The sequence below is a fragment of the Eptesicus fuscus genome, chromosome 13 (assembly GCF_027574615.1).
Source record: "Eptesicus fuscus isolate TK198812 chromosome 13, DD_ASM_mEF_20220401, whole genome shotgun sequence".
In the NCBI taxonomy this organism is placed as follows: domain Eukaryota; kingdom Metazoa; phylum Chordata; class Mammalia; order Chiroptera; family Vespertilionidae; genus Eptesicus; species Eptesicus fuscus.
Window position 1 is genome coordinate 50549799 of NC_072485.1, and position 27527 is coordinate 50577325.

Consider the following 27527-nt stretch of genomic DNA (forward strand, 5'->3'; position numbering starts at 1 on the left):
GATTCCCCATAAGCAAATAATATCAATTGATAAAATTGAAAAGCTAAAGAAATTTCCAGTTCCTTCTCCTCAGAGGGGGGAAAAAAATCAATTAATTGAGGGGAAAGGTCACTTTTATATTAATTAGGAAGGAAGGAAAAAAGAAAAAGGGAAACCATGTTGTTTATGCCTCTTCCTTAAACCTGCAATCTTCCTTGCAAAATTAATACTATATGCAGCACATACAGTCGTCTAAACTAGGAAAAAGCAAGATAATATAAGCAGGTTAGCTGTTTTACTTTTCATAATCTTAACTGCAAATGTAAAAAATCTAGCTCAAAATTCTTACACTTGCTTTCTAGAATTGAAAAATAAGTAATCAAAAGCTAGAGAGGAATGAAGAAGAGAATAAAAAGTTTAAACAAATGAGTAAAAAGCTCTTATTATTTTGTTGTTGTTAATACTCAACCAAGGATATTTTTCCATTGATTTTTAGAGAGAGTGGTCATGGACTGGTCACCTCCCACACGAGCCCCAAGCAGGGCTGGGGACCAAGCCTGCAATTGAGGTACAAGCTCTTGACCGAAATCAAGCCCATGACCCTTCAGTCCACAGGCCAGTGCTCTATCCACTGGGCAGGGCTTAATATTAAATTAAAATATAAGTAAGAAAAATACAAATGGACTTATTTTTTTCAGGTCATGTTATTGGCCTTTAACAGTAACCATGTAGAAAAGAGCAATTTGAAAAATGTGTCCTTAGAAAAAATAATTTTAATGCATTATTCCCAAGAAATCTTTTTGTGATTAAAGAAAGTAAAGCCTCCTCCAAAAACATCTAGTCCACAGATTTCCAGATTTGAACCTTTCACAGATAACAAAATTTCAGAACAAATTTGGGGGGCTGCCAAAGTTTTGTTTTCATAAATAAGGGCATTATGTACCATCCGCTATCACTATCTTTTCATAAAAGACAGGACATTCTAACAAGGAAAAATTCGGAGGATATAATCTCTGAATCAAAGATAGCCTTTAAATTGTACTTAACTACATGGGAAAAAAAGTAGACCCTCTAAACCTGGGACCACCATTACTAAAGTAAATATGGCTGCTCTAAGTACTCTACTCAACACTTTCCCAATGTAAATGGTTTCCCCTTTTGTTGTAACACATAAACCTATAAAGAACAAAGCTTTTTTATTTCAATTTCCAAAAGAATGCAACTGCTTTTTAATAGTTCCCATGAATATTAATTTTCATCCGCAAAGATATGCTTTGTTCAATTCACATGAAAAGAAACTTCATTGATGTAAAAAGGACAGTCTTCCAGGAATCAAATGTCATGCAACTTTCTCTAATACGTGAACTTTTTACAAAAGGAGAAAATTACACTTTTCAGGTCAACAATGGACACACACAGAAATATCTTTTTTTTTTTTTTTTAGGAAAACATAGCCTAATAACTGAGGCAAAATATCAAATATCTACTTTTTTAAAAATATATTTTATTGATTTTTTACAGAGAGGAAGAGAGAGGGATAGAGAGTTAGAAACATCAGTGAGAGAGAAACATCGATCAGCTGCCTCCTGCACACTCCCTACTGGGGATGTGCCTGCAACCAAGGTACATACCCTTGACCAGAATCGAACCTGGGACCTTTCAGTCCACAGGCCGACGCTCTATCCACCGAGCCAAACCGGTTAGGGCCAAATATCTACTTTTTAACTGTGTTTCATTAAAGTGCAGATAAAAAATAAAGTATTAATAATGTCAAGTCATCCTAATAGCATCAAATAATCTCCTCCATGCTACTAAAAAATACATAAAAGCCACCCTAGCTGATTTGGCTCAGTGGATAGAGTGTCAGAGTGCGGACTAAAGGGTCCCAGGTTCGATTCCAGGACACATGCCCAGGTTGCGGGCTTGATCTCCAATAGGGGGTGTGCAGAGGGCAGCCGACCAATCTTTCTCTACTCACAGATGCAAAGCAAATGTTAAAAGTAAATATATATCTACTCAAAATGTATAGTGTCATATGCTGGCATTTATTCTATATTGAGACACTGACAAATCACACACATATACACACACACAAAAGTATGTACATATCCCAAATACTCATATGCAACCTAAAAAAATTTTTTTTTGCCTTGTGTAAACTTCTACTTCATATATATGACCCTTCATTTTATATTTTGTAAACGGGTTTTATTTGCCCAGCTGGGTGTCTCAGTGGTTAACCATCAACCTATGAACCAGGAGGTCACAGTTCGATTCCCAGCACATGCCCAGGTTGCAGGCTCAATCCCCAGTGGGGAGCGTGCAAGAGGCAGCCAATCAATGATTCTCTCTCATCGATGTTTCTATCTCTCTCTCCCTCTCCCTCTCTGAAATTAAAAAAAAAAAAAAGGAACCTTCCTTTTTTTAAGTATTGATATCAAACTGACAAATGCTGACTTTTCAGCTAACCAAACAATTGGATTTTTTTCTCTTTCAACAAGACTGATAGCCGGTTTGGCTCAGTGGATAGAGCGTTAGCCTACAGAATGAAGGGTTCTGAGTTCGATTCCAGTCAAGGGCACGTATCTCGGTTGCAGGCTCGATCCCCAGCCCTGGTTGGGGTGCCTGTAGGAGGCAACCAACTGATGTGTCTTTCTCACATAGATGTTTCTCTCTGTCTCTCCCCCTCCCTTCTACTCTCTCTAAAAAAAAAAAAAAAATCTATGGGAAGAAAAAAAAAATCAATGGAAAAATATCCTGGGGGTGGGGGGGAGATTAACAAAAAAAACAAAACAAAACAAAAATGGCTCTACCACTTTCTAGTTGTATTAATCTGAGCAAGGTATTTAACCTTCAAAAGCTCTGTTCTTTCATCTGTAAAACAGGAACACTACATCCCAACAGAGAGTTATTGTAAATTTAAATGGAAAAATCAAATGTGAAAGTGCTTTAAAATTCATAATACAAAGAACTACAATAATACAAACCTGCCCAACATTGTATTTGGCTGTGCAGTAAAAATGGATGGGTCTACAACAAATCTAGTATTATCCACAATTAGTGTCACTCGTTCTGATGTTCTTATATTCCGAGCACCTTCTTTTGCATTTTCATACACAAACACCATCTCCCCAGATGTCTTACAGCTACCATCTGAACTGGATTGACTACTATTTCTGCTGCTGTTCCCAGCACTGCTACTGGAACCATTTGGAGATGTTTTTTGAGGACGAGGACTACCTGGACGAGAGGAACTGTGATCTTTTTCTCGTTCTGAAATAAAGATGTTAAACAAAGTTATGCAAATTTTCTTTTAAAAAATTCAAGATCCATATATCTTTTAAAATTATTTAGAAAAGTTGTTTTAAATCACAACACTCCTGCATTTTTATCTGAAATAACATTTCCACAGAACACCATAAATACTAATTTACTTCCCAGGAATAAAAATATCAAAAGATTTTCTAAAATAATTAATCTTGCCGAAACCGGTTTGGCTCAGTGGATAGAGCGTCGGTCTGCGGACTGCAGGGTCCCAGGTTCGATTCCGGTCAAGGGCATGTACATTAGTTGCGGGCACATCCCTGGTGGGGGGTGTGCAGGAGGCAGCTGGTCGATGTATCTCTCTCATCGATGTTTCTAGCTCTCTATCCTTCTCCCTTTCTCTCTGTGAAAAATCAATAAAATATAAAAAATAAAATAAAATAAAATAAAATAAAATAATTAATCTTTGTAGAATTTAAAAAAGATGTATACCTTACTAATGTTGTCCCAGACTAAGATCAAAACTAAGGTAAATTTGCCGAAACCGGTTTGGCTCAGTGGATAGAGCGTCGGCCTGCGGACTCAGGGGTCCTGGGTTCGGTTCCGGTCGGGGGCATGTGCATTGGTTGCGGGCACATCCCCGGTGGGGGGTGTGCAGGAGGCAGCTGGTCGATGTTTCTCTCTCATTGATGTTTCTAGCTCTCTATCCCTTCTCCCTTCCTCTCTGTTAAAAATCAATAAAATATATTTAAAAAAAAAACTAAGGTAAATTTTATGTTACTACTCTACTTAACAATATATAGAAACCCAAGAGGAGCAGAATCACAAGTCAAATAAGTAAGCATTGAAAGTTAATAAAAGATTAGTAAGAATACCAATTTTAAACTCTCCCAAATACTAAATAAAGCATTCATACTTTTGGAATCTCGCTGTGTTAATAAAGGCATTTCAAAACCAGTTATTTATTTCACAAAAGAAAGGACTGAGAGAAGAAAAAAATTTCAATAAGGATAGCAAGAAGTATTTTTTGAAATGACTTTTAATGTCTTCCAAATTAAGTGGCTTTAATAGCTGATGATATATTGCTTTCGTTTCATTTTCACGTTTGTTGAATAAACATTGCTACAAATTTTATAGGATCAAATAATTACTATTTATAATTTTAATAGGTAGGTTCCAATATTCTATAAGGGAGAAATTAAAACTGAGATTTTACTTAATTTAAATTAAGTTTCCTTTACAGGCTAGATCACACTTAAAAGGTGACCTAAAAATGTACCTCCATCCCCTCAGTTTCATCAGCTTTTGCCAAATTCCTCTATGACTCAGGCTACTTAGAACACTCTGTACAGCTTTACTGATTATATAATTAGATTTGCAGTATCTCCAGAGATACTCTGACACCTCCATTCTATTGCCTGTTTCCACAATGCTGGTAGCATCCCAAAAGCAGAATTTGTTAACGTAATAAAATAATTATATCAGTTCATTATCTTCCCATATGCTGAACTTTGCATATAACAAACTAAATCTCTTATTTATTTATTTTTTTTTTACTTATCAGTACTCGTTTGACTCTAAAGACCTACTTAGATATTGACAACTTCTATACATACTTCAATCCTAATAGAAATGATTTTACTTTATAACTATCAGAAACTACCTCATATTGTAAGTCGAGGTATTTAATTTGTCCCTTCCCAGGGGAAAATGAAAATCAGCAAGTTCACATTGCTTACATACCTCTGCTTCAGACTAGTGCTTTACAATCACACATATTTACTTGGGGTGATAGCGTTCATTTATAAGCAGGGGTGGGGAATGTCCAGCCCAAGGGCCATATCATTTGGTCTGACCCTGCCAAAGCAACTGCAGGTGGGACTCAAAGTTCAATAAATCTAGGGGCTTTTTTCATAGCAACATAATTTTTAAGTTGATAATTCTGTATGGCCTGCAAATGATGTTATAAATATCCAAATGGCCCTTGACAGACAAAAGGTTCCCCACCACTGGTTTACAGCAATGGACAGGAAGAGAAAGACCTGAGCTACCTGCCAAGAAAGCAAACATTTCACACTTTCTCTTTCATCATCTATTTTTATTATTAAACTAGAGGCCCGGTGCACGAAATTCTTGCACGGGGGGGGGGGGGGGGGTGTCCCTCAGACCAGCCTGTACCCTCTCCAATCTGGGACCCCTCGAGGGATGTCTGACTGTCCATTTAGGCCCGAACCAGGTGGGATCAGGCGTAAACGGGCAGTTGAACATCCCTCTCACAATCCAGGACTGCTGGCTCCCAACTGCTCTCCTGCCTGCCTTCCTGATTGCCCCTAACCGCTTCTGCCTGCCAGCCTGATCACCCCCTAACCACTCCCCTGCCAGCCTGATTGATGCCTAATTGCTCCCCTGCCAACCTGTTTGCCCCCAACTTCCCTCCTCTGCCGGCCCGGTCACCCCTAACTGCCCTCCCCTGCAGGGTTGATCGCCTCCAACTTCCCTCCCTTGCAGGCCGGGTGCCTCCCAACTGCCCTCCCCTGCTGGCCATCTTGTGGTAGCCATCTTGTGTCCACATGGGGGCAGGATCTTTGACCACATGAGGGCAGACATATTGTGTGTTGGAGTGGTGGTCAATCTGCATATTACTCTTTTATTAGATAGGATAGAGGCCTGGTGCAGGAGTGGGGGCCAGCTGGTTTGCCCTGAAGGGTGTCCCAGATAAGGGTGGGGGTTCCCTTGGGGCTTGGGGCAGCCTGAGCAAGGGGCCTGTGGTGGTTTGCAGGCCAGCCATGTCCCCTGGCGACCTAAGTGGAGGCACTGGTATCTGGAATTTATTTACCTTCTACAATTGAAACTTTGTAGCCTGGAGCGGAGCCAAGCCTCCTGCATGTTCCACCGGCAGCCATTTCTGTTTGAGTTAATTCACCTTCTATAATTGAAACTTTGTAGCCTTAAGCAGAGGCCTGAGCCCGGCCAGGGTGTGCAGAAAGCTTTGCTTTCTCCGTTACCGCGGGCAACCCTAGCCTGGTCTCTCCAGCTCCATGGCTGCTGCCATTCTGTTTGAATTTGTTTACCTTCTATAATTGAAACTTTGTAGCTTGAGTGGAGGCTTAGGCCTGTCAAGGGCAGGGAGAAAGCTTGTTTCCCTCTGTTGCCTGGGAAACCTTGCTCTTGGTGGCTGTAGCCATCTTGGTTTGGTTTATTTGCATACTCGCCCTGATTGGCTGGTGGGCATGGCTTGGGTGTAGCGGGGGTATGGTCAATTTGCATATTTGTCTATTATTAGGTAGGATGTATTGTCAAAAATTAAAATAAGTTACTCTGATGAGTATTCTACCTTTCAATTTCTTTTATCCAGGATAATTAACCAAGAATCCCTATCAATAATGACAATTACTGATAATTTTATTATTGATATTTATAGTAAATTTATTATTACAATAATATACAAACTACTTTAAAATAAATTACTGTTATATATCTCATAAGATAAAAACCAACTTAAAAAAATTTGAAATCTAGATATCACAATTACAAAGGCTTTTCAAGTTATTTCTTTTATAAGTCTGTCCCAGATTCTTTAAAATGTTCATTTTTGTTTCATTTAATAAGTTGTTGTTGTTTTTTCACAGCAAGAACCAAGCTAAACTAAAATAGAAGCAACTAAATAAAAGTAACAAGTTAAAAAAAAAAGTAACAAGTTAATTTTACTCTGAAGTATTAGACACAATTCATTATCCTTACTACTTTAAAAAGGTAAGCACATGCTTAAAAATTGTTAGGAAGGTTAGTTCATCTACATACCAACATGGTGCTGTCGTGTTGGAGAAGTAACATTTCTAATACAAGGAGTGAGCTGAGACTCTGTTCTTTCATGAGATGAATCTCGTGATCTGTCACTTGACCGTCGTCTATCTCTTGATCTCTCATGTCCCCCACTAGCACCATGTAGACTCATTTTGGTGTGGTCAACAACTCCTTTAGCAACACGTGAGGGAGTACTGATAAGTTACAAAATAAAATTAACCATAAAAGTAGAACATGAGATACAAACACTTCAAAAAAATAAATTAACATACAACTATTAATATCTTAAAGGGCAAGAATCAAATGCTACTTTACAATCCCTAAAATAAGCCTAATTTATCTCAAACTTCTAAGTTTTATAAAATCTGGAGCACTGTATCTTTAAAGATCACATAATCCAACTGATTTTTTTAGGATAAGAAAACTAAAGCCCAGAAAGGTTAGTTGATTTTTTAGTAAGTAGCAGTAGCAGTAGCAGCAGTAGCAGTAGCAGCAGCAGCAGCAGCAGCAGCAGCAGCAGCAACAACCACCCAAATTACCTAAATATTGCTCAAATGTTTTTATGTCTTTTATTTTTTAAGTTTTAATTATGTTTTTTTATATTTTTACTAGAGGCCCAGTGCACGAACTTGTGCATGGGTGGAATCCGGCTGGCCCGTCCCAATGGGGGCCCATTGGGCCGGGCCAGCAGGAAGGGCAGCGGGCCATATGGGCCAGACAGCCCCACCCCCAATTGGGGTTTTGGGGGCCAATCCGGGGCCGGGCTGGCCGGGGGTAGGGCCAATGTGCACATCATAGCCACCGGTCGTTCCAGTCGTTCTGGTCGTTCCACCGTTCTGGTCACTGGGCTTTTATATATATAAATTGATTTCAGAGAGGAAGGGAGAGGGAGAGAGAGAGAGAAACATAAAAGGTAAGAGAATCATTGATCGGCTGCCTCCTGCACATCCCACACTGGCGATAGAGCCTACAACCTGGGCATGTTCCCTTGACTGGAATTGAACCCAGGATTCCTCAGTCTGCAGGCTGACATGCCATCCACTGAGCCAAACTAGCTAGGGCTTTATTTCTTTTATTGTGGGAGAAAAAAAGAAAGAAAAGAGCACCAACTTCTGAACTCTTTCTGAGATATGGGGCAAAGTAACTGGTCTCTCTGCCAAATAAAATAAGTCTACACACTAACTTCAATAAACTATTTTTATTTTGACTGAACTCTTTCTGACATTTTTAAAAGCATTTATCTACAAAGCTTATCGGCATCAGCTGTGTAAAGTCATAAAATTTAAAACTTTAAAACATCATGTATAGAGTAAATTTGCCCATGAGAAGTGAATAACAGAGACTGATGATTAACTAAAATTGTCTAGCTGACAAATTCATTCACACAATTATTTATTAAGCTATTAAGTACTCTGTGTATAATGCTGTGCTACATGCCAGTAGAGAAGCTCCCTCAAGGAGCCTGATGTGTTCAGTAACACATGAACAAGTAGAAATTTAAATGATTCAAGAATTAGCCCAAATTTCAAGTATAAAATGACTAAATATATCTCAAATATGAATATAAGTAACAAATGAATGATAGATAATAAATGTTTTAAGATAATAGAAGAAATCAATGCAGATTAGGATTAACCACTGATAAATTAGGCACTGACAAATAGATAAGATTTTAATCAGAATAAATTAAAGGCAGGAAAATTGACAGTAACAAAATCAAGAGAGCCAGACCTAAGGTATTTTGGAAATTTACCATTTTGGCATATACCCTGGTTCGTAATTTTAAAATATTAAAGTGTTTTCTAGAAATAGAATAAACAGAAGGAACTTCATAGCTTTAGTGTAGTAAAGATTTAAAATCAAAACATTCTTTAATAGTTAATTGCTTGGTTTTTTGAATATTACTTATCATTTTGGAAGCTGTTTCCTCATCTGTAAAATGTAGATCCCATTTGCCATACTTTCTAACCTTAATATGAAGATTAAATGAAGTCTGAATAAGCTGACCAGCCTTTTGATTTATTCCAGTGCCCCCTCCATATTACACTGCTCTCCTTCACTATTGAAAATTTAATCTTCCACTAAAATGTGATTTCTTTCATTATGAAAATCAGTTATCACTTTACTGTAACAGACTATAAAGACAAAAGAAAAGGCTGACTTTGTATTTACCCAAGAGTTACTTCTAGGGAAATAGAAGCAACCAACCTTTTAGCCTTTATCAGTCATTTGTCTCTTATAAACTGACAGAAAATAAAAACCCTACTCCCACCTTCTTTCTAGTGAAAAAGATCAGAGTAGGATTGCAACTTTGGAACATTCTCTTTTTCTTGCAATAGAACAAATAAAAAGATCCTACTGCATTTACATTAAAAACTTTATAGATTAGAAACAATTTCCTGGTTCATGTCCAAGACTAGGGAAAAGAAAGGAATCTATATAAATATAGCAAGGATTATATGTATATTCAAAAGAGTAAGTCCTCAAATTCTTCTAGCTGCTAATTTTAAATGTGATAAGTACGTTCTCTAAATATAAATCTAATTGATAACTTAATGAACGATATACAAACACAACTACAACTAAGGCAAATGCAAGATAAATGTTCAGTTTGAGTAAGGTCCAAGCAGACTGATTAATTGAAAAAGCATTTCAACCAGACATCTCTGTAGCTGAAAGATGAAGTTCATTCTGTTGAAATATTGTTTCGATTTTAAATGAATGCAAAAAACATAACACACTTCTATCCTTTCTTTCATTCCCACATGGAATGCACTCTGAATCAGACCTTCAAAATCCAATTGTCATGAAAGCCTGGCTGGCATGGCTCAGTGGTTGAGTGTCAACCTATGAACCAGGAGGTCCCGGTTCAATTCCAGTAAGGGCACACGCCCAGATTATGGGCTTGATCCCCAGGGCGGGTGTGCAGGAGGCAGCCAGTTGATGATTCTGTCTCATCATTGATGTTTCTATCTCTCTCTCCCTCTCCTTTCCTCTCTGAAATCAATAAAAATATATTAAAAACAAAAAAGAAAAAGCCCAAAGTGAGAAGGAAAAAATAATACAGATCAAAGCAAAAGCCAATGAAATAGTTTATAAAATAGAAAAGATCAATGAAATGAGCAGCTGGTTCTTTTGGACACATAAAAAAACTAATAAGCCTTTAGCCAGACTCAACAAGAAAAAAAGAGAGCTCATATAAGTAAAATCAGAAATAAAAGAGAAGTGACAACAGACACCACAAATACAAAGGTTACAAGAAATACTACAATTATATGTCCCCCAAAATTGGACAACCTGGAAGAAATGGAAAAATTCCTAAAAACATACAAGTTCCCAAGATTAAACCAGGAAGGAACAAAAAATCTGAAGGGACTGAAAACTAATAAAATCGAATCAGTAATAAAAAAACTCCCAATAAACCAAAGTCCTGGAGCAGATGGCTTCAGGAGTGAATTTTATCAAACATTCAAAGAAATATTTATACCTATCCTTCTCAAACTATTCCAAAAAACTAAAAAGGAGGGGAGGCTCCCAAGCTCATTTTAGGAGGCCAGCATTATCCTGATATCAAAATTAGATAGTCATTACAAAAACAGAAAATGACAGGCCAATATTTCTGATGAAATATATGCAAAAATCCTCAACAAAACATTAGGGAACTGAATTGAGCAATACATTAAAAAGATCATTTCCAATGATCAAGAAAGATTTATTTCTGGGATGTAAGGTTGGTTCAATATCCACAAAACAATTAACAAATAATCAAATGAAAAATAAAAATTCTGTTATTTCAATATATGCAGAAAAGGTATTTGGAAAAAGCCCAAATCAATTTATGATTTAAAACACTCAGAAAAGTGGGGATAGAAGAAACATACCTCAACATAATAAAGCTATAGATGGCAAACACCAACTCAAGGGTTAACACCATAATCAAGGGTGAACAGCTGAAAGCTTTTCCTTTAAGATCAAGAACAAGACAAAGATGTTGACTTTCACTACTTTTATTTAACATAGTATTGGAAGTCCTAGCCACAATAATCCTATCTAATAAAAGAGTGATATGCAAATTGACCATCACTCCAACACACAAGATGGCTGCCCCAATGTGGACACAAGATGGCCGCCACAAGATGGCCACCACAAGATGGCCACCACAAGATGGCCAGCAGGGGACGGACCAGGTCTGCAAGGGAGGGCAGTTGTAGGCGATCAGGCCAGCGGGGGAGGGCAGTTGGGAGGGACAAGGCCTGCAACGGAGAGCAGTTGGGGGCGATCAAGCCTGCAGAGAAGGGCAGTTGGGGGCAACCGGGCCTGCAGGGAAGAGCAGCTGAGGGGAACCCAGGCCTGCAGGGGAGGGCAGTTGAGGGTGACCAGGCCTGCAGGGGAGAGCAGTTAGGGGCAATTGGGCTGGCAGGGGAGTGGTTAGGGGTGATCAGGCTGGCAGGCAGAAGCAGTTAGGGGCAATCAGGAAGGCAGGCAGGCAAGCAGTTGGGAGCCAGCAGTCCTGGATTGTGAGAGGGATGTCTGACTGCCCGTTTAAATGAGCAGTCGGACATCCCTCGAGAGTGGACATCCCTCAAGGGGTCCCAGATTGGAGAGGGTGCAGGCTGGGCTGAGGGACACATCCACCCCCGCACGAATTTCATGCACCAGGCCTCTAGTAGGAAATAAAAGGCATCCAAATTGAAAAGGAAAAAGTAAACTGTCATTATTTGCAACTGAAATGACACTATATATAGAAAGACACCTTAAAGATTCCACCAAAATACTATTTGAACTGATAAGTGAATTCTGTAAAATACCAGGATATAAAATTAATATTCACAAAGCAGTTGCATTTTTATACACCAGTAACTATCAAAAAGAGAAATTAAGAAAACAATTTCATTTAGAATTACATCAAAGAGTCTAGGAATAAATTTAACCAAAAAGGTAAAGGATCTATACCCAAAAAACTGTACAACATTGAAGAAAGAAAATGAAAACGATATATAATAAATGGAAATATATACCACATACTCTTGGACAGGAAGAATTAATATCGTTAAACTGTCCACAGCAGCGGTCGCCAGCCTTTCGGACCTCACGAATCACCATTGGTCCACGGACCACCAGTTGGTGACCGCTGGTCCATAGTACCCGAAGCAGTCTACAGATTTAATGCAACCCCTATCAAAATGCCAATGGCATTTTTCACAGAACAAATAATACTAAAATTTACATGTAAACACAAAAGACCCCAAATAGCCACAGCAATCTTAAGAAAGAATAAATTTGAAGGTTTCATGCTACCTAATATCAAACTATACTACAAGGCTACAGCAATCAAAACAGCATGGTATTAGCATAAAAACTGAAATATAGATCAATGAAACAGAATAGAGAGCCCAGAAGTAAACCTACACCTATATGGTCAATTAACCTATGACAAAGGAGGCAAAAACGAGATAAAAACAGTCTCTTCAATAAATGATGTTGGAAAAACTGTAAATGAAGGAAAAAAAAAAAGACACTATACCACTTCCTTACACCATATAAAATATACACAAAAGAGTTAAAAAATTAAATGTAAGAACTGAAACCATAAAATTCATAGAAGAAAAATGGGACAGTAAACTCTGACATCACTCTTAACAAACTTTTTTTTCTGTGTCTCCTCGGGCAAGGAAAACAAAAGAAAAAGTAAACAAATGAGACTACATCAAGCTAAAATGTTTTTGCACAGCAAAGAAAACCATCAAAAAAACAAAAAGACAACCTACTGAATGGGAGAAGGAAGATATTTAGCAATGATACATTCCATAAGGGGTTAGTATCCAAAATAAAAAAGGAATTTATACAACTTAACACCAAAAAAATAAACAATATGATTAAAAAGTGGGCAGAAGACCTGACTAGACATTTCTCCAAAGAGGACATACAGATGGCCAATAGACATATAAAAAGATGCCTAACCACTAAAGATCAGGGAAATGTAAATTAAAACCACAATGAGATATCACCTGACACCTGTCATAATGGCTATCACCAATAAATCAACAGACTAGTGTTGGTGAGAATGTGGTGAAAAGGGAACCCTCGTGAACTGTTGGTTTGATTGTAAATTGGTGCAGCCACTGTGGAAAACAGTATGGAGGTTCCTCAAAAACTTAAAACTACCATATGACCTAGAAACTCAACTTCTGGGTATTTGTCTAAAGAAATTGAAAACACTAATTCGAAAAGATACAGGCATCCTACATTCATTGCAACATTATTTACAATAGCCAAAATATGGAAGCAACCTAAATGTCCAATGAGAGACAAATGGATAAAGAAGATGTAGTACATATATACAATGAAACATTACTCAGCATAAAAAAAGAATGAAATCTTACCATTTATGACAACCTGATACTAACCCCTTATAGAGGTATTATGCTAAGTCAAGTAAGTCAGACAGAGAAAGACAAATACTATATGATTTCACTTATATGTGGAATCTATAAACAAAATAAAGTAAAACAAACTCAAAGATACAGAGAACAAATTGATAGTCATCAGATGTCAGGGGGCTTGGGAGCCTGGGTAAAAAAGATGAAGGGATTAAGAAGTACAAATTGACAGTTACAAAATAGTCACAGGATGTAGAGCAAAGGGAATATAGTCAATAATATTGTAATAATTGTATATGGTGTCAGGTGGATACCAGGACTAATTGGAGAATCATTCTGTAAGTTATATAAATGTCTAATCACTATTCTGTACATCTGAAACTAATAATAGTAATGTCAACTATAATTTTAATTTTTTTTAATTTTTAAAGTACAAATTGCCAGTTATTAAAATAACCAAGGGATGTAAAGTACAGTATAGAGAATATAGTTGATAATGCTATAATAACTATATGGTGAAATTAGTAGATTTATCAGAGACATAATTTTATAAGGTATATATATGTCTAATCACTATATTGTACACCTAAAACTAATATAATATTGTATGTCAACTTCAATTGTAAAATACATATTTTTAAAATAATGAAAGTGCCAGAGATTAGGGATGGGGAAAGGGTGTTACTCTAAAAGGGTAGCATAAGGGTGTTTCTTTGTAGTGATGGAACAGTTCTGTGTCCTGATTGTGATAGTAGTTAGATGAATATATATGTGATAAAGTATCATAGGATATATACCAGAAAAAAAAGTACATATAAAAAATGATGTCTATAGTTTATAGTATTGTATCAAGGTCAATTTCCTGGTTTGATAATGTACTACATTTATGTGAGATGTTATCACTGTAGGAAGCTGAGTGAAGAGTTCCTAAGAACTCTACAATTTTTGCAATTTCTTGTTTATAATTATTTCTCAAAAAAATTTAATAATTTTAAAAGGCAACAGACAATGTAGAGACAGAAAGCTCAGTGATATACAAGATATTGTATCCATAAACAAGGACAGGAATGCTTTTTTTATATAGAGAGAATGAGAAAGTGTTCTTAGAAACTCAAAACACAATAGCAAAAATTTTAAAAGTTACTAAAAGGACTGGAAGAAAAATTTGGGAATAAAAGGAAGACAAAGAAAAAGTTAAGAGAACTAATAGAGATCAACATTCAACTAGTATTTGCATCAGGGAGAAGAGAGAAAAATAAATTATCAAAGAAAAATTAAATTAAAAATTTCCAGAAGTAACTGATATTATTAGCACTGCTGCTCTTTGACAGAAATTGAATAAACTAAAACATTAAAAATATAAATAAAATGTTAAATATAAATGTTTATTAAATATAATTATTAAAAAATTTTAAACTAAAATATTTACTAAGTGAATGATACTCACTTATACATAGTACCTTTATGTAATATACACATGGTACAACCTTACAGCACTGTGGGAAATTATCTTATCTCTAAACACTTCCAGAAACTAACATCATAACCTGGTGCATCTTATTTGTTGAATTTGTTGAGGCTAGCTTTGTGACCCAATATATAATACATAGGAATAAACTTAACAAAGAATGTGAAGGACCTACACACTGAAAACTACAAAGCATCAATAAAAGAGAGCTCTAACCGGTTTGGCTCAGTGGATAGAATGTCGGCCTGCGGACTGAAGGGTCCCAGGTTCAATTCTGGTCAAGGGCATGTACCTTGGTTGCAGGCACATCCCCAGTAGGTAGTGTGCAGGAGGCAGCTGATCGATGTTTCTCTCTCATCGATGTTTCTAACTATCCCTCTCCCTTCCTCTCTGTAAAAAATCAATAACCTATATTAAAAAAAGATTGGAAAAGACAATGAAATGGAAAGATATTCTGTGTTCATGGATTGGAAGAATCAACATAGTTAAAATGGCCGTATTACCCAAAACAATATATAGATTTAATGTAATCCCCATCAAAATCCCAATGTCATTTTTAAAAGGAATAGAACCAAAAATCATCAGATTTGTATGGAACCACAAAAGACCCCAAATCACCAAAGCAATCCTGAGAAAAAGAATGAAGCTAGAGATATCACACAACCTGACTTCAAATTATATTACAGAGCTACAATAATCAAAACACCACAGTATTGGCAGAAAAACAGACACACAGACCAATGGAACAGAATTGAAAGCCCAGAAATAAATCCACATGTATCTAGGCAAATAATTTTTGATAAAAGAGCCAAAAACACACAATGGAGAAAAGAAAACCTCTTCAATAAATTGTGCTGGGAAAATTGGAAAGCTACATGCAAAAGGATGAAACCAGATTAGTTTGTCTCCATGTACAAAAATTAATTCAAAATGGATCAAAGACCTAAATATACTAGTAAGATCTGAAACAATAAATTACATAGAAGAAAACAGGTACTAAAATTATGGACCTTGGTCTTGGAAAACATTTTATGAATTTGACTCCAAAGGCAAGGGAAATAAAGGCAAAAATAAATCAATGGAACTTCAGCAAACTAAAAAGCTTCTAGAAGCACAGCCAAAAAAAAAATAAAAAAAAAAATCACTAGAACAAAAAGGTAACCAATTGAGAATGGGAGATATCTATAACCAGAATCTCTGACAAAAAGTTATTATCCAAAATGTATAAAGAACTTATGCAACTTAATACCAAACAAATAATCCAATTTAAAAAATGGGCAGAAGACTTGAACACACCCAAGAAGACATACAAACAGCCAACAGATATATGAAAAGATGTTCAACTTCACACACACACACACACACACACACACGCCTAAGCAACTGTTACGACTGAATGATCAGTACAACCGAATGACCGGTACAACCGGTTGACCAGTCGCTATGATGTGCACTGACACTATCCTATCTAATAAAGAGGGAATATGCTAATTGATGGCCACGCCCTCACAAAGATGGTGGCGCCCACAGCCAATCAGGAGGGAATATGCTAACTGTCACGTCCTCCAAGATGGTGGTGCCCACAGCCACAAGATAGTGGCGCCCAGTCCCCTCAGCCCCACCGGGGCAGCAGGCACATGGCATGGCTGGACCCGCCTCCAGGCGGGTCTGGCTGCTCCGTGCGCCTGCCTCCTGAGTCCCCCAGTCCCCTTAGCCCCCCAGGCGCCCAGGGCTGGCCCTAGGCACAGGCAAGCCTCGAATGGCGGCTGCCCAGCTGCCCAGGGCCAGCCCGAGGCACAGGCAAGCCTCGGATGGGAGCTGCCCAGTCGCCCAGGGCCGCCTGAGGCTCAGGTAACCAGGGCCGGCTGAGGCTTGCGATGCCGACAGTGACAGCTGCAGAGGTGTGATGGGAGCTTCGTCTTCCCCTGATCGCTGGGTTGCCTCCCGCCTCTGAGGGCTCCTGGACTGTGAGGGGGGCAGGCCGGGATGAGGGACCTCCCACTCCAGTGCATGAATTGTCATGCACCGGGCCTCTATATATATATGGAGGTATTACACTACTCAGCCATAAGAAAGAAATACTGCCATTTGTGAAAACATGGATGGACCTCAAGAATATTATGCTAAGCAATATAGGTCAGAAAAAGCTAAGAACCATATGATTTCACTTATATGTGGGATATAAAACTGAAACTAATAGACACAGACAACAGTGTGGTGGTTACAAGAGGGAAAAGGGTGGGAGGGTAGTAAAGGAAGGGTAAAGGGGGCCAAAGATATGGCTACAAAAGATGATTGACTTTGGATGGTGTGCACACATGCAATATACAGATCACATACCATAGAAATGTACACTTAAAACCTATATGATTCTATTAACCAATGTAACCCCAATAAATGTAATTTAAAACCCTACCTAATAATAGACAAATATGCAAATTGACCGCACCTTCGCTACGCCCAAGCCACGCCCACCAGCCAATCAGGGCGAGTATGCAAATTACCTGACCAAGATGGCGGTTAATTTGCATATGCTGAGGGAGGGAGGAGTGAAGACTGAAGACAACTTAGAAGGAAGAGGGAGGAAAAGCAGAAAGCAAGGTGGCTGCCAGAGGGGAAGCCCGGGCGGGGCGGAGCGGGGCGGGCGGCAGTGGCGAGCGGGTGCAGGCGCGGTGGCCGCAAAGGCGGCGGCAGCGGCAGCGGCAGCGCACGCGGCCGCAATAGCCGCTTGCAGGATTTTCCTGCAAATGGGCTACTAGTAAATAAATAAAAAGAAAGTACAGGTATATCTTAAACATGTTAAGAATGAGATGTTTCTTAAATATGCAAGTACAGATACCAAATAGGGAGTTAAACACAAAAGTCTAAAGTTCAGGGGAAAGGTTCAGGCTAGAGATAAAAATTGGGGAGTTGGAAATCCCTTAACATTCTCAAGCAACTCCCCACCATAGAAAATAATAAAGTATTTCTAAAACACAGCTAACCACTATTAATAATTGTGGAGATCTAAATTAATGGTCAGACATATATCATGTATTTACTGATCAGTCTTTCATTCATCAAATATTTACTAAATGATACTTTGTGCCAGTTACTCCTTTGAGTGTTGCTCATGACTGAGAATATTATAATGTACACACAATCAAGTACTTTAATGGTGCTTTTAAAAATTATAATTACTTTTTAAAACCTTATGGGACATCTTTTCTACTTACTACTAAAGGGGGAAAGAAAGTAAAACCAATGTTAAAAAGATATGAAGTATAAATAAAAGATTTAGTTTTAGAAATATTTGTCAAATGATTGCAAATATTTTGGCAAATTAGTTTCACAAAACAAGTTTTTAGACAGAATTACAGCAATCCCACAATCACTCATACTTCCAATGGCCTTTTGAAAATACAAACTGATTTGTTCCACTTAATTCCCTTTATGCCTCATACTAAAATTTTAAGTATTATAAAAGAATTAAAATTATAAATCTAAGCTGGAATACTACGCTACTGTAAATAAAAAAAGAAGGAACTCTTATCATTTGCAATAGCATGGATGGACCTAGAGAGCATTATGCTAAGCGAAATAAGCCAGTCGGGAAAGATAAATATCACATGAGCTCACTCACTTGTGGAATATAATGAACATAAACTGATGAATAAAAATAGATCCAGAGACATAGAAGCATCAAACAGACCATCCAACCTCAGAGGGAAGCCAGGGGAGGGGGGAGTAAGAGAGCAACCAAAGGACTTGAATGCATGCATCTAAGCATAACCCATGGACACAGCCAGTGAGGGAAAGTGGGCATGTGCTAGGGGGCTGGTAGTGGCTGGGGAGACGTCGGTGGGGGAGAAAGAAGACATATGTAATACTTTAAACAATAAAGAAATTTTAAAAATCTAAACTATACTTCAATCAGATAAATAAAATTAAAGAATGAGAGAATATACATCAGAGGCCCCTTGATGTTAGTTATTCAATATGCCTAACTATTCTCAGAAATATCCAGAAACACAGAATCTAAGTTTAGAAAATCTAGTCCAAACACCAACCTAATTTCTGAATCTCATCTACAAAGTCCCCATGAATTGGCTTTCCTATTGCTGTTAATGACAAGGAAGGGTAACTTTTTTTTTTCTTTTTACAATTTAGTTCTATCTTAGGAAAGCTCTGACTCTTAGGCAGTTTTTTCTTAACATTAAAGCTTAATTCAACTTTTCAACTTTTTTTACCTGACCCCAGTTCAGGGTTTTGGCCCAGTTGATTCTTTGTTGTGTGAAGGGGGCGGTCCTGTGGATTGTAGGATGTAGGATATTTAGTAGCTCGCTGGGCTCCACCCACAGGATGCTAGTATTCCATCGCTCAGTTGTACATCCAAAACTATCTTCAAACATTGCCAAATGCCTAATGAGTGGCAAAATCACCCCTCTAGCTGAGAACCACTGCCCTAGTTCTATTTAATTGGACCAAGTAACCAAGTAACAACCCCTAACATTTGAGCATTTGGTACATGCCAGGCAGGATACGGAAGCACTTTGTATATATTTTCACTTAATCACCAAAACCATCCCAATTTTATAGTTGAGAAAATGAAAGCCTAAAATCATATAGCTAATTAAGTGGCAGGTCTGAGATATGACCTAATGAGTTCATTTTGGAGCTCGTGCTTTTAACCCCAAACAAATTGATTTAAACCAAGTCTAATTCCTTTACATATCTTAAGATAGCTCTTATTGTGAAATTCCTTAATATCCACCAGCGCTGCCCCAAAACTTCTCAATTCTTTAAAAGCTGACAAAGCTTCCAAAGTCTTCACACCCTTCCCGTTGAATATACACAGAACTAAAGACAACATACTTTTGGGGTACTATAGAATAGCTCTTGTCTTCTTTTCCCATTAATTATGATGGGGCTTTTGGGGGTGTAAGGTGGGGAGAAGAAGGGATGGTGGCAGCCATAGTGTACTTCTGTTTTATATCATTTACTGCCAAAAACCACCCTCAGGTTTTTTCCATACATGATGTTGTAAAGCCATGCTAACTTAACGTATATAAGTTTTCAGGCCTTATGCGTACTCCTAAAAAGTTCATTTAAATTTATTCCAAAAATCCAAATTCAGAGATCATTTTGGATAATTTAGTATATTATTTACTATCCTTCTTTCTTTATTGTCACCTATAAACCTGATAATTTGCTCCAGATGAGCAGAAGACAAAGGAAAAAACAAAGCCACTTTCCATATCAATAACCTTTGGTAACATCATTCAAAATAAAAATTGTTAATTAACACAATTAACTAGTGGCTAACTCAATTTTCCTTCATCTTGCACTCAAGAATATTTTAAAAAATGACTATACCAAAAACTAAACTTAAGTTCAAATACATTACATTGCTACTAGTCTACCAACTGCATGAGAGAAAAATCAAAGTTGCTCTGACAATCTATTTTTAGCAAACCCATTCTGGTTCATTTTTTCCTGGTTCATTTTTAACCAGTTTTCTTCAAGTCATAAACTATCCTTTCAATTTCTTCTCCTAAAATCTTTTACCTTTTTCAAAATTAAGCCTAGAATCAGCACTTCTTGTATTCCCCTAAAATCTTTTAAGACCACAAATACCAATAATTTAAAGATTCTGCAGGCAGTCTCTTTTATAAGATGTTTCAACTTACCCAGAAAACAACTCATTTAAACAGATGCAATATTATTTCTCCATACCCATGTTGGTTTTATGTCCTTCTTAGCAATGTTCACTTTGTTATTATTATTACTGGTGGTGGTGGTGGTAGTGTACGCTTCATAAATGGGTGGTGGTGGGTTTTTTTTCTTTCCTTAATGTCAAACATTATTATTACACTTTCCTTGATAACCTTTTGAAATGTGACCTAGAAACCCCTTTGACTGGTATTAGCATATTTTTTTAAGTCTCAGCTCATTTTCCTGATTTTTAATAAAAATACTTTCTATACTAGATATTTGCTTTATTTTTAAAGTAGCATGCATATCTCTGAAGAGTTAATTGTGTAATAATACTAAGGATCATTTCCATCCGAAAAATTTCAAAAGTACCTTTTTACTTAACTCCATAAAATATTCTTCCTTTTTTGAGAAATTTATATTATGGAATCATGTTCATCTTTCCTTTGATCAAGAATCAGAAAAACTCAGATTGGTGGGAAAATGCTATAAAATATACATACGAAAACACTATATGAGGCTCTTTAGAATTATGCTATAAAAGACTACTTCATAACAAGGATGTTCATGATTTAAGTTATTGGTTGTGTTTTTTTTAAGCTATGGGTTAAGGTATGGGTTATATAATAGTACATACAGTAATATCTCAAAATCATTAAGTGCATATGTGTAATTTTTATATTTGTAAAAATACACAGAAAAATAAGGTTATATGCAAAAATATTTAAAGTATTTTCCTATGATTATAATAAATTATTTTGTTCCATGTGCTTTTCTGTATTCATCCAATTTATATAATAAGCATGTATCATTTTTATAACACTAGCATTATTTTAAAAGAATCAGCAAAATCAAAGGAAAATACTCTATAAAGTATAAAAAAGGTCTAGCTTAAGATTTCTAATTTTATAAATCTATTACTAAAACAAGCTTAAAAAAACATTTCTAGACACCAAGCCACCAAAGAATGCCAATACTAGATAATACTAGTTAGTCTAACTATATAAATAAATCATGATAGCCATCAAGATGACCATTCAAACTTCTGGAAATTAAGTGGAGAAATCACAAGAACTTTCTGACATTTCAAAGAAAGGATATAATTGTGAACTGTTTAATATTTAAGTACATTAAGAATAAAATAATTTTTAAATGTCTATCCCCCAATATCCCTACAAAATGAAGATGCAAAACAAGGGTAATGAAGATACAAAAACCACCCACTCAAAATGTTTTAAATTGTGCTAAAATTTCCTAGTAAAGTAAGCAATGTCACCTGTTAATATTTAAAATCTCACAGTAAGAACAATTATCTTTATTTAAAATACTGTTTGCTTGAAGGTCAATTTGCAATAATCAAAAAACTTATCTGATTACTTTCTCTCATGGCAGTATCTATCTAGATCATCTATTCAAAGTCTACGTCCTATAAACTAAAAAAGAAAAAGTCATTTTAACCAATTAACTACATTTGGTTCTGTAAACACTACTACAGATAAGTGGTTCAACTAATCCTAATTCATCCAAAAACAAAAATACACTCACCTTCTTCTTTGGGAAATTATTTCAATTACTCTATTTCTCTATATGAAACGACTTCAAATATATCAAAAATATTATTTCAAAATTAGTCTTTCCTTAAATTTTTTGATATTCATAAAAAACAGTATCAAACATAATGCATTCTCAAATTACATGAAGACTCTACTAAGACTTTAAACAAAATAAAAAAAAATATTAAACCCATAAGAACAACATACACATTTATTTTAAATAACTTGCCATTAAACTGACCATCAAGACATATGATCTTTTCCATCCAGAAATGCAAATGAGCATAATAAACAAAGGCCAAACACCTCTCACTGATATACATACATGTATAGAATTATAACTCAGCAATATCATGTAATAAATGAATACACACCTTACTTTAGCATATGCCAGGGTAGACACACAAAAACAAGAAAAATATTTTGAAATCAGAGTATAAAGGGACTCTGCTTTTTCAAACAATGCAGCACTGAAAGCCAGGTCAGCATCCTTGGGCATTACTAGGAAACTTTAGCACATCTGATATTTCCATCATCTTCGATTCCTCTGAATAATCAGAAAATTTCAGTCTCCCCCTACCTCACCTGTCCACAGACTTCCTTTGGCTTTCTTCCCTCTACTGTATAATAATGCTATTGTGGTTATTTAGGCTTTAAATGTTCAGAGATACAACCTCCTCTCTATATTCAGTTCGTTTTCTCACAGACACTGACTCAGCCGCGGATTGTGCAGCACTGACGTTTCTAACCCAACAGCATCCTGTGAGCTGTGATCATCCCATTTCCCCATCTCTGTGCAGTGATTGGCTATTGTAATTGATAGACAGGCTGAAGAAAACTCAGGAGATGAAAGCTTAGTGATATGTAGATGTATTGCCAAATGCCATCTGTAAAGCTAATTCTAGCTCTGCCAGCTTGCCAGGTTTTAGAAAATTAGGATGCAGCTTTCTTTTTTCCCTTTCAATATTTTACTGTATACCCACTCTGGACAGTAAAGTTTATCTTTAAAACCAAAGAGAAAATATTATTTGTACTTTAAAAATCTACTCAAGAACTACTCTAAAACAAGGAAACTTTTCCATTTCTAAACTGCTGTTGGTACTACAGAGTGATTTAAAAGGAAACTGGAAAACTCAATCTTCACGCAGTCTCAGAAGCAGCGAGCATGCATATTTTTTATGTGGAAATGAAACCTTGCGGCAAAGTCTGATACTGAATGTATGATGAATTTATCTTTAGTAACCTGAGCAGACTGAAGATCTGAGTTTTTTAAGTAGTGAGATTCGACCCCCTATTCATATATTCAAAAGCGTTTAGCATATTGTCAATATAGGCCTTTTAACTTTATACAGAAAGGATGCTCTTTCTTTTTCCTTTTTAAGTAACAAAAATGTCTCTAATTTATAATTTTTAAAAACTTGTGGTAATTCAGGCCCAATATACTCCAACTGAAATGATCTTTAACTGCTCAGCAAACTACCAAAGTTAATACAAGTATTAACTATAAAACTACTCGGAAAGAAACAAAGTTCAGTAACTTTTTTAACTATGTAGTTCATTTGTATGCACTTGCTGAGGGATCATAGGCCCCCCAAAGTCCATCCATGTTCCTATTAGCTTCCAGTCTTGTCCTGCTTTTTATACCAGTGTTATATATATATATATAAACCTACTAGTATATTCAAAATAAAGTTCAAAAAAGAAAATACATTCGTTTTATTTGATGAAAGAGAAACCATAAGGCAATGCCCATCAAACTTTCAAACCTAAAAAATAAGCATATATAAAATAGTATTATTGTTACTTTTATAATTTACTAAATTTATTTTTATTCTTGCCAGTAGGAAAGGGGGGAGAGGTGGTCCAAAGGAAAAAGATGGAAAAAAACATGCTATTCTAAATTGTGAGAATAAAAAGCAAATGAAACAAAACTACCTTATAGATTAACTACAAAAACTGAATAAAGTATTCTTATTTCTTTACTGATAAAGACAATGCTTGTGTCTCCCAAATATTCATATGCTGAAATGTATCCCCTTCAATGTGATGGTATTTGCAGATAAGGTGATTAGGTCATAAGGGCAGAGCCCTCCTGAATGGGATCAGTGCCTTTATAAGATACCCTCAGAGATCCCTAGACCATTCCTCCATGTGAGGACACAGCAAAAAGAGGGCTATCTGAACCAGGAAGTAAGCTCTTACCAGATACCAAATATGCCAGCACCTTGAGCTTGGACTTCCCAGCCTCCAGAACTAAGTGAAATAAATTTCTGTTGCTTATCGGCCACCCAGTCTACGGTATCTATAATAATAAAAGGGTAATATGCTATCTATAATAATAAAAGGGTAATTAGACCGGACATCCTTCCAGACATCATTCCAGACAAAGCCAGGGCCAGAGGGAAGCCAGCCTGGGTCTCCAGTGCCTGTGGGTAGCTGGAGGGAAGCCACCCTGGGTGCCCAGTGCCTGTGGGCGGCTAGAGGGAAGCCAGCCTGGGTCCAGGTGCCAGAGGGAAGCCAGTGCCGGCAGCAGGGGGGAAGGAAGGCCTACTCTTGCATGAATTTCATGCATCAGGCCTCTATTCTATATATATAAAAGCCTAAGCAACCGAACGACCAGTCGCTATGGCGCGCAATGACCACCAGGGGGCAGACGCTCAGTGCAGGAGCTGCCCCCTGGTGGTCAGGGCACTCCCACAGCGGGAGCGCCGATCAGCTGACCAATTGGTTGCCAGAGGCAGGGCTCACGGCTGGCAAGTGCCACAGATGAGCGGGAGCAGCAGGCAGGAATGACAGACAACATTGGACTGCTGGTTTCAGCTCGATACCCGCAGGTCATGCCGAGGAACCGTGCACTGGGCCTCTAGTCTATACTAATAAAAGAGAAATATGTAAATTGACCATCACTCCATGATGGCCCACAGCCAATCAGGAGTGAGTATGCAAATTTCCCAACAAAGATGGTGGTGGCCCCGTTCCCCAGCTGCTCCGAGCCTCTGGGCAGTGCGCCTCTTCAGGGCTTCCCTGCCGTGCTCTACACCTGTCAACTGTCCTTGCAGCTGCCCTGTGGCCCAGCCCCCGGCCTCAGAGGCAACCCTCTGGTGCCTGAGGTCATAGCTCCCGATGTCTGGCATCTTCCTCTACCCCACCCCTGCTCCGCTGCTCTGGTAAACAAAACCCTAGTGTTGGAGCAGCCCCGCGGGCGCTGATAGACACAGGAGCTCACTCAATGCAGTTAGCGCACCCCGGGAGCACGGGGCCAGCAAAGGGGCAATGGTGGCGGCGTGGCGGCAGCGGGAGGTGGCTCAGCTTTGTTTTGAATAGATGAAAGAGGCCACCTACACAGTAACCCAAATTATCATATCTCCTTCCTCCCTATCTCACCAAATCAAGAGGGGAGGGGCAATGAGCATGGAGGGAGGGTGGGCGGACAGGAGGCAGAGGGCAGAGGAGGAAGAGGAGGAGGAAGGGGGCCAGTTGCATCCCACATTCACAATGGGAAAGTGAAATGCATTAGCACACCCAACCTCTCCAGTCCTCCCCGCCTGCCTCTCCCCCCACACCTCTTCCCCTCTGCACCTCCCCAGGAGTGCCAGTGCTGCACAGAGGAACTCTCCTGAGAAGGAGAGTGAGGAGGAAGCGGTGCCGGAGCACGCAGGGCTTGCCACCGATGCCGCTGCTGCACAGGATGCCGGAGCAAGCCCGCCATGTGCTGGCAGCCAGGGGAAGAAAGGCCTATTCTTCACGAATCTTCATGCATCAGGCTTCTAGTACTATTATAACAGTATACTTGAAGAGACTGAGACATTTACTTTTTCTAAATTTAAATTCCCCATTCTATTTGAGGTGGCAATGTGCCCATTATATTTCTCACCTTCCCTCACCTACAGATGATCATATGGCATAGTTCTAGCCAATGATTTATATACAAATGCCTTTGTGGAAATTACTGAGAAATGTAATTTCCTGATATAAATAAAACCCCTTTCCCATTGTCCCCTTCTACCTTCCTCCTCCTCCTTGTCTGCAAGATGGACATGATAGCTGATGCTATAATAAGTCTTAAGTAAGTAATCTTGTGATCATAAGTGAAACCAAGAAAATAAAAGATTTTTGACCCTAACATCCTTAAGGTTCTAAATCTAAATCAGGCATTGCCTATGTGGAATTCTTATGTACAAGAAAAATAAACCCCTAACTTAAATGAATGTTTAGTCTGGTTTTTTTTTTTTTACTCAGACATCCCTAAATAAAATATACAAAATTCAAAAAAAAAGGATACAAGTAGGCAGAAGCATAGGTGAAACAAAATCAATCATGAATTAATAACTCAAAGCTGGAGGTGGAAGGGTTCATTATGACTGGTCTTGCCCATCATACATAGGGATTCATTATGACTGATCTCTCTACTTTATATGTATTTAAAACGTACCATAATAAGTTACTTAAAATGTATAGATCCTAGCTCTGCTATTTATAAGTTGGATAGCCTTGGGCAATTTATTAACCTCATTCTTTTGTCAAATAAAGACAAGTAATACTATTCAGAGAACTCCACCTTCAAATTTGGTCAAGAAAATCTCCAGAAGGTCCCTGGAAAGAATGTCCTCCATCTACTTAATCATCCAAGAATTAGCTCAAGTCTCATTTTCACCCATTCAAGACAACACGGATTCCTTCTCTGAACTCTTATCCTATATAATAAAAGACTAATATGCAAATCGACCGACTGGAAGAACGACCAGCGGGACAACCGGTCACTATGATATGCACTGACCACCAGGGGGCAGAGCTCAATGCAGGAGCTGCCCCCAGGCAGCAGGCCCCAGGCCAGCCAAGACGGGTGCCAGCGGGGGCCCCCCAATTGCCCCGCTGGTCACCCCACAGAGGGAGGCGACCGGCAGCTGTGATGGGGGGCAGGGTTGGTAAGCAGGCGCTGCGAGGCTGGCCAAGGCGGGTGCCAATGGGGACTCCCCAATCACCCTGCCCATCCCCCCACAGAGGGAAGCAACCAGTGGCGGTGGTGGGGGGCAGGGCTGGTGAGTAGGTGCCACCAGTCCGCCCATGGCATGTGCCAGCAGGGGCCTCCCGATTGCCCTGCCAGTTTCCCCACAGAGGGAAGTGACTGGCGGTGGTGGTGGCGGTGGTGGGCGGAGCCGGAAAGTGGGCAGCGCCAGGCCAGCCAAGGCAGGTGCCAGTGGGGGCCCTCCGATTGCCCTGCCAGTCGCCCTGCAGAGGGAGGCAACCAGCAGTGGCGGTGGGGGTTGGGGCCAGTGAGCAGGCTGCACCAGGCCATCCAAGGTGGGTGCCAGCAGGAGCCCCCCAAGCACCCCTCCAGTCACCCCACAGACCAACCCTGATTGCTGGCCAGGCCTAGGGACCCTA

The 27527-nt window shown here is 38.4% G+C and overlaps 1 protein-coding gene across 4 annotated transcripts in view; it reads right to left on the reverse strand.

The window, feature by feature from the left end:
- Window positions 1-27527, reverse strand: part of BTBD10 (BTB domain containing 10) — a 69224-nt gene that overhangs the window by 17904 nt on the left and 23793 nt on the right. For 2 of the 4 annotated variants that reach the window (XM_054725298.1, XM_028159822.2), the window contains 2 exons: window positions 7045-7241; window positions 2967-3252 (listed from right to left, as the gene is read on the reverse strand). In XM_054725298.1, coding sequence (XP_054581273.1) covers window positions 2967-3252; window positions 7045-7241 — 483 coding nt within the window. Of the gene's footprint in view, window positions 1-2966; window positions 3253-7044; window positions 7242-15111; window positions 15134-27527 lie in introns of those variants that run through there. The other 2 variants (XM_054725299.1, XM_054725300.1) reach the window with 2 other exon arrangements.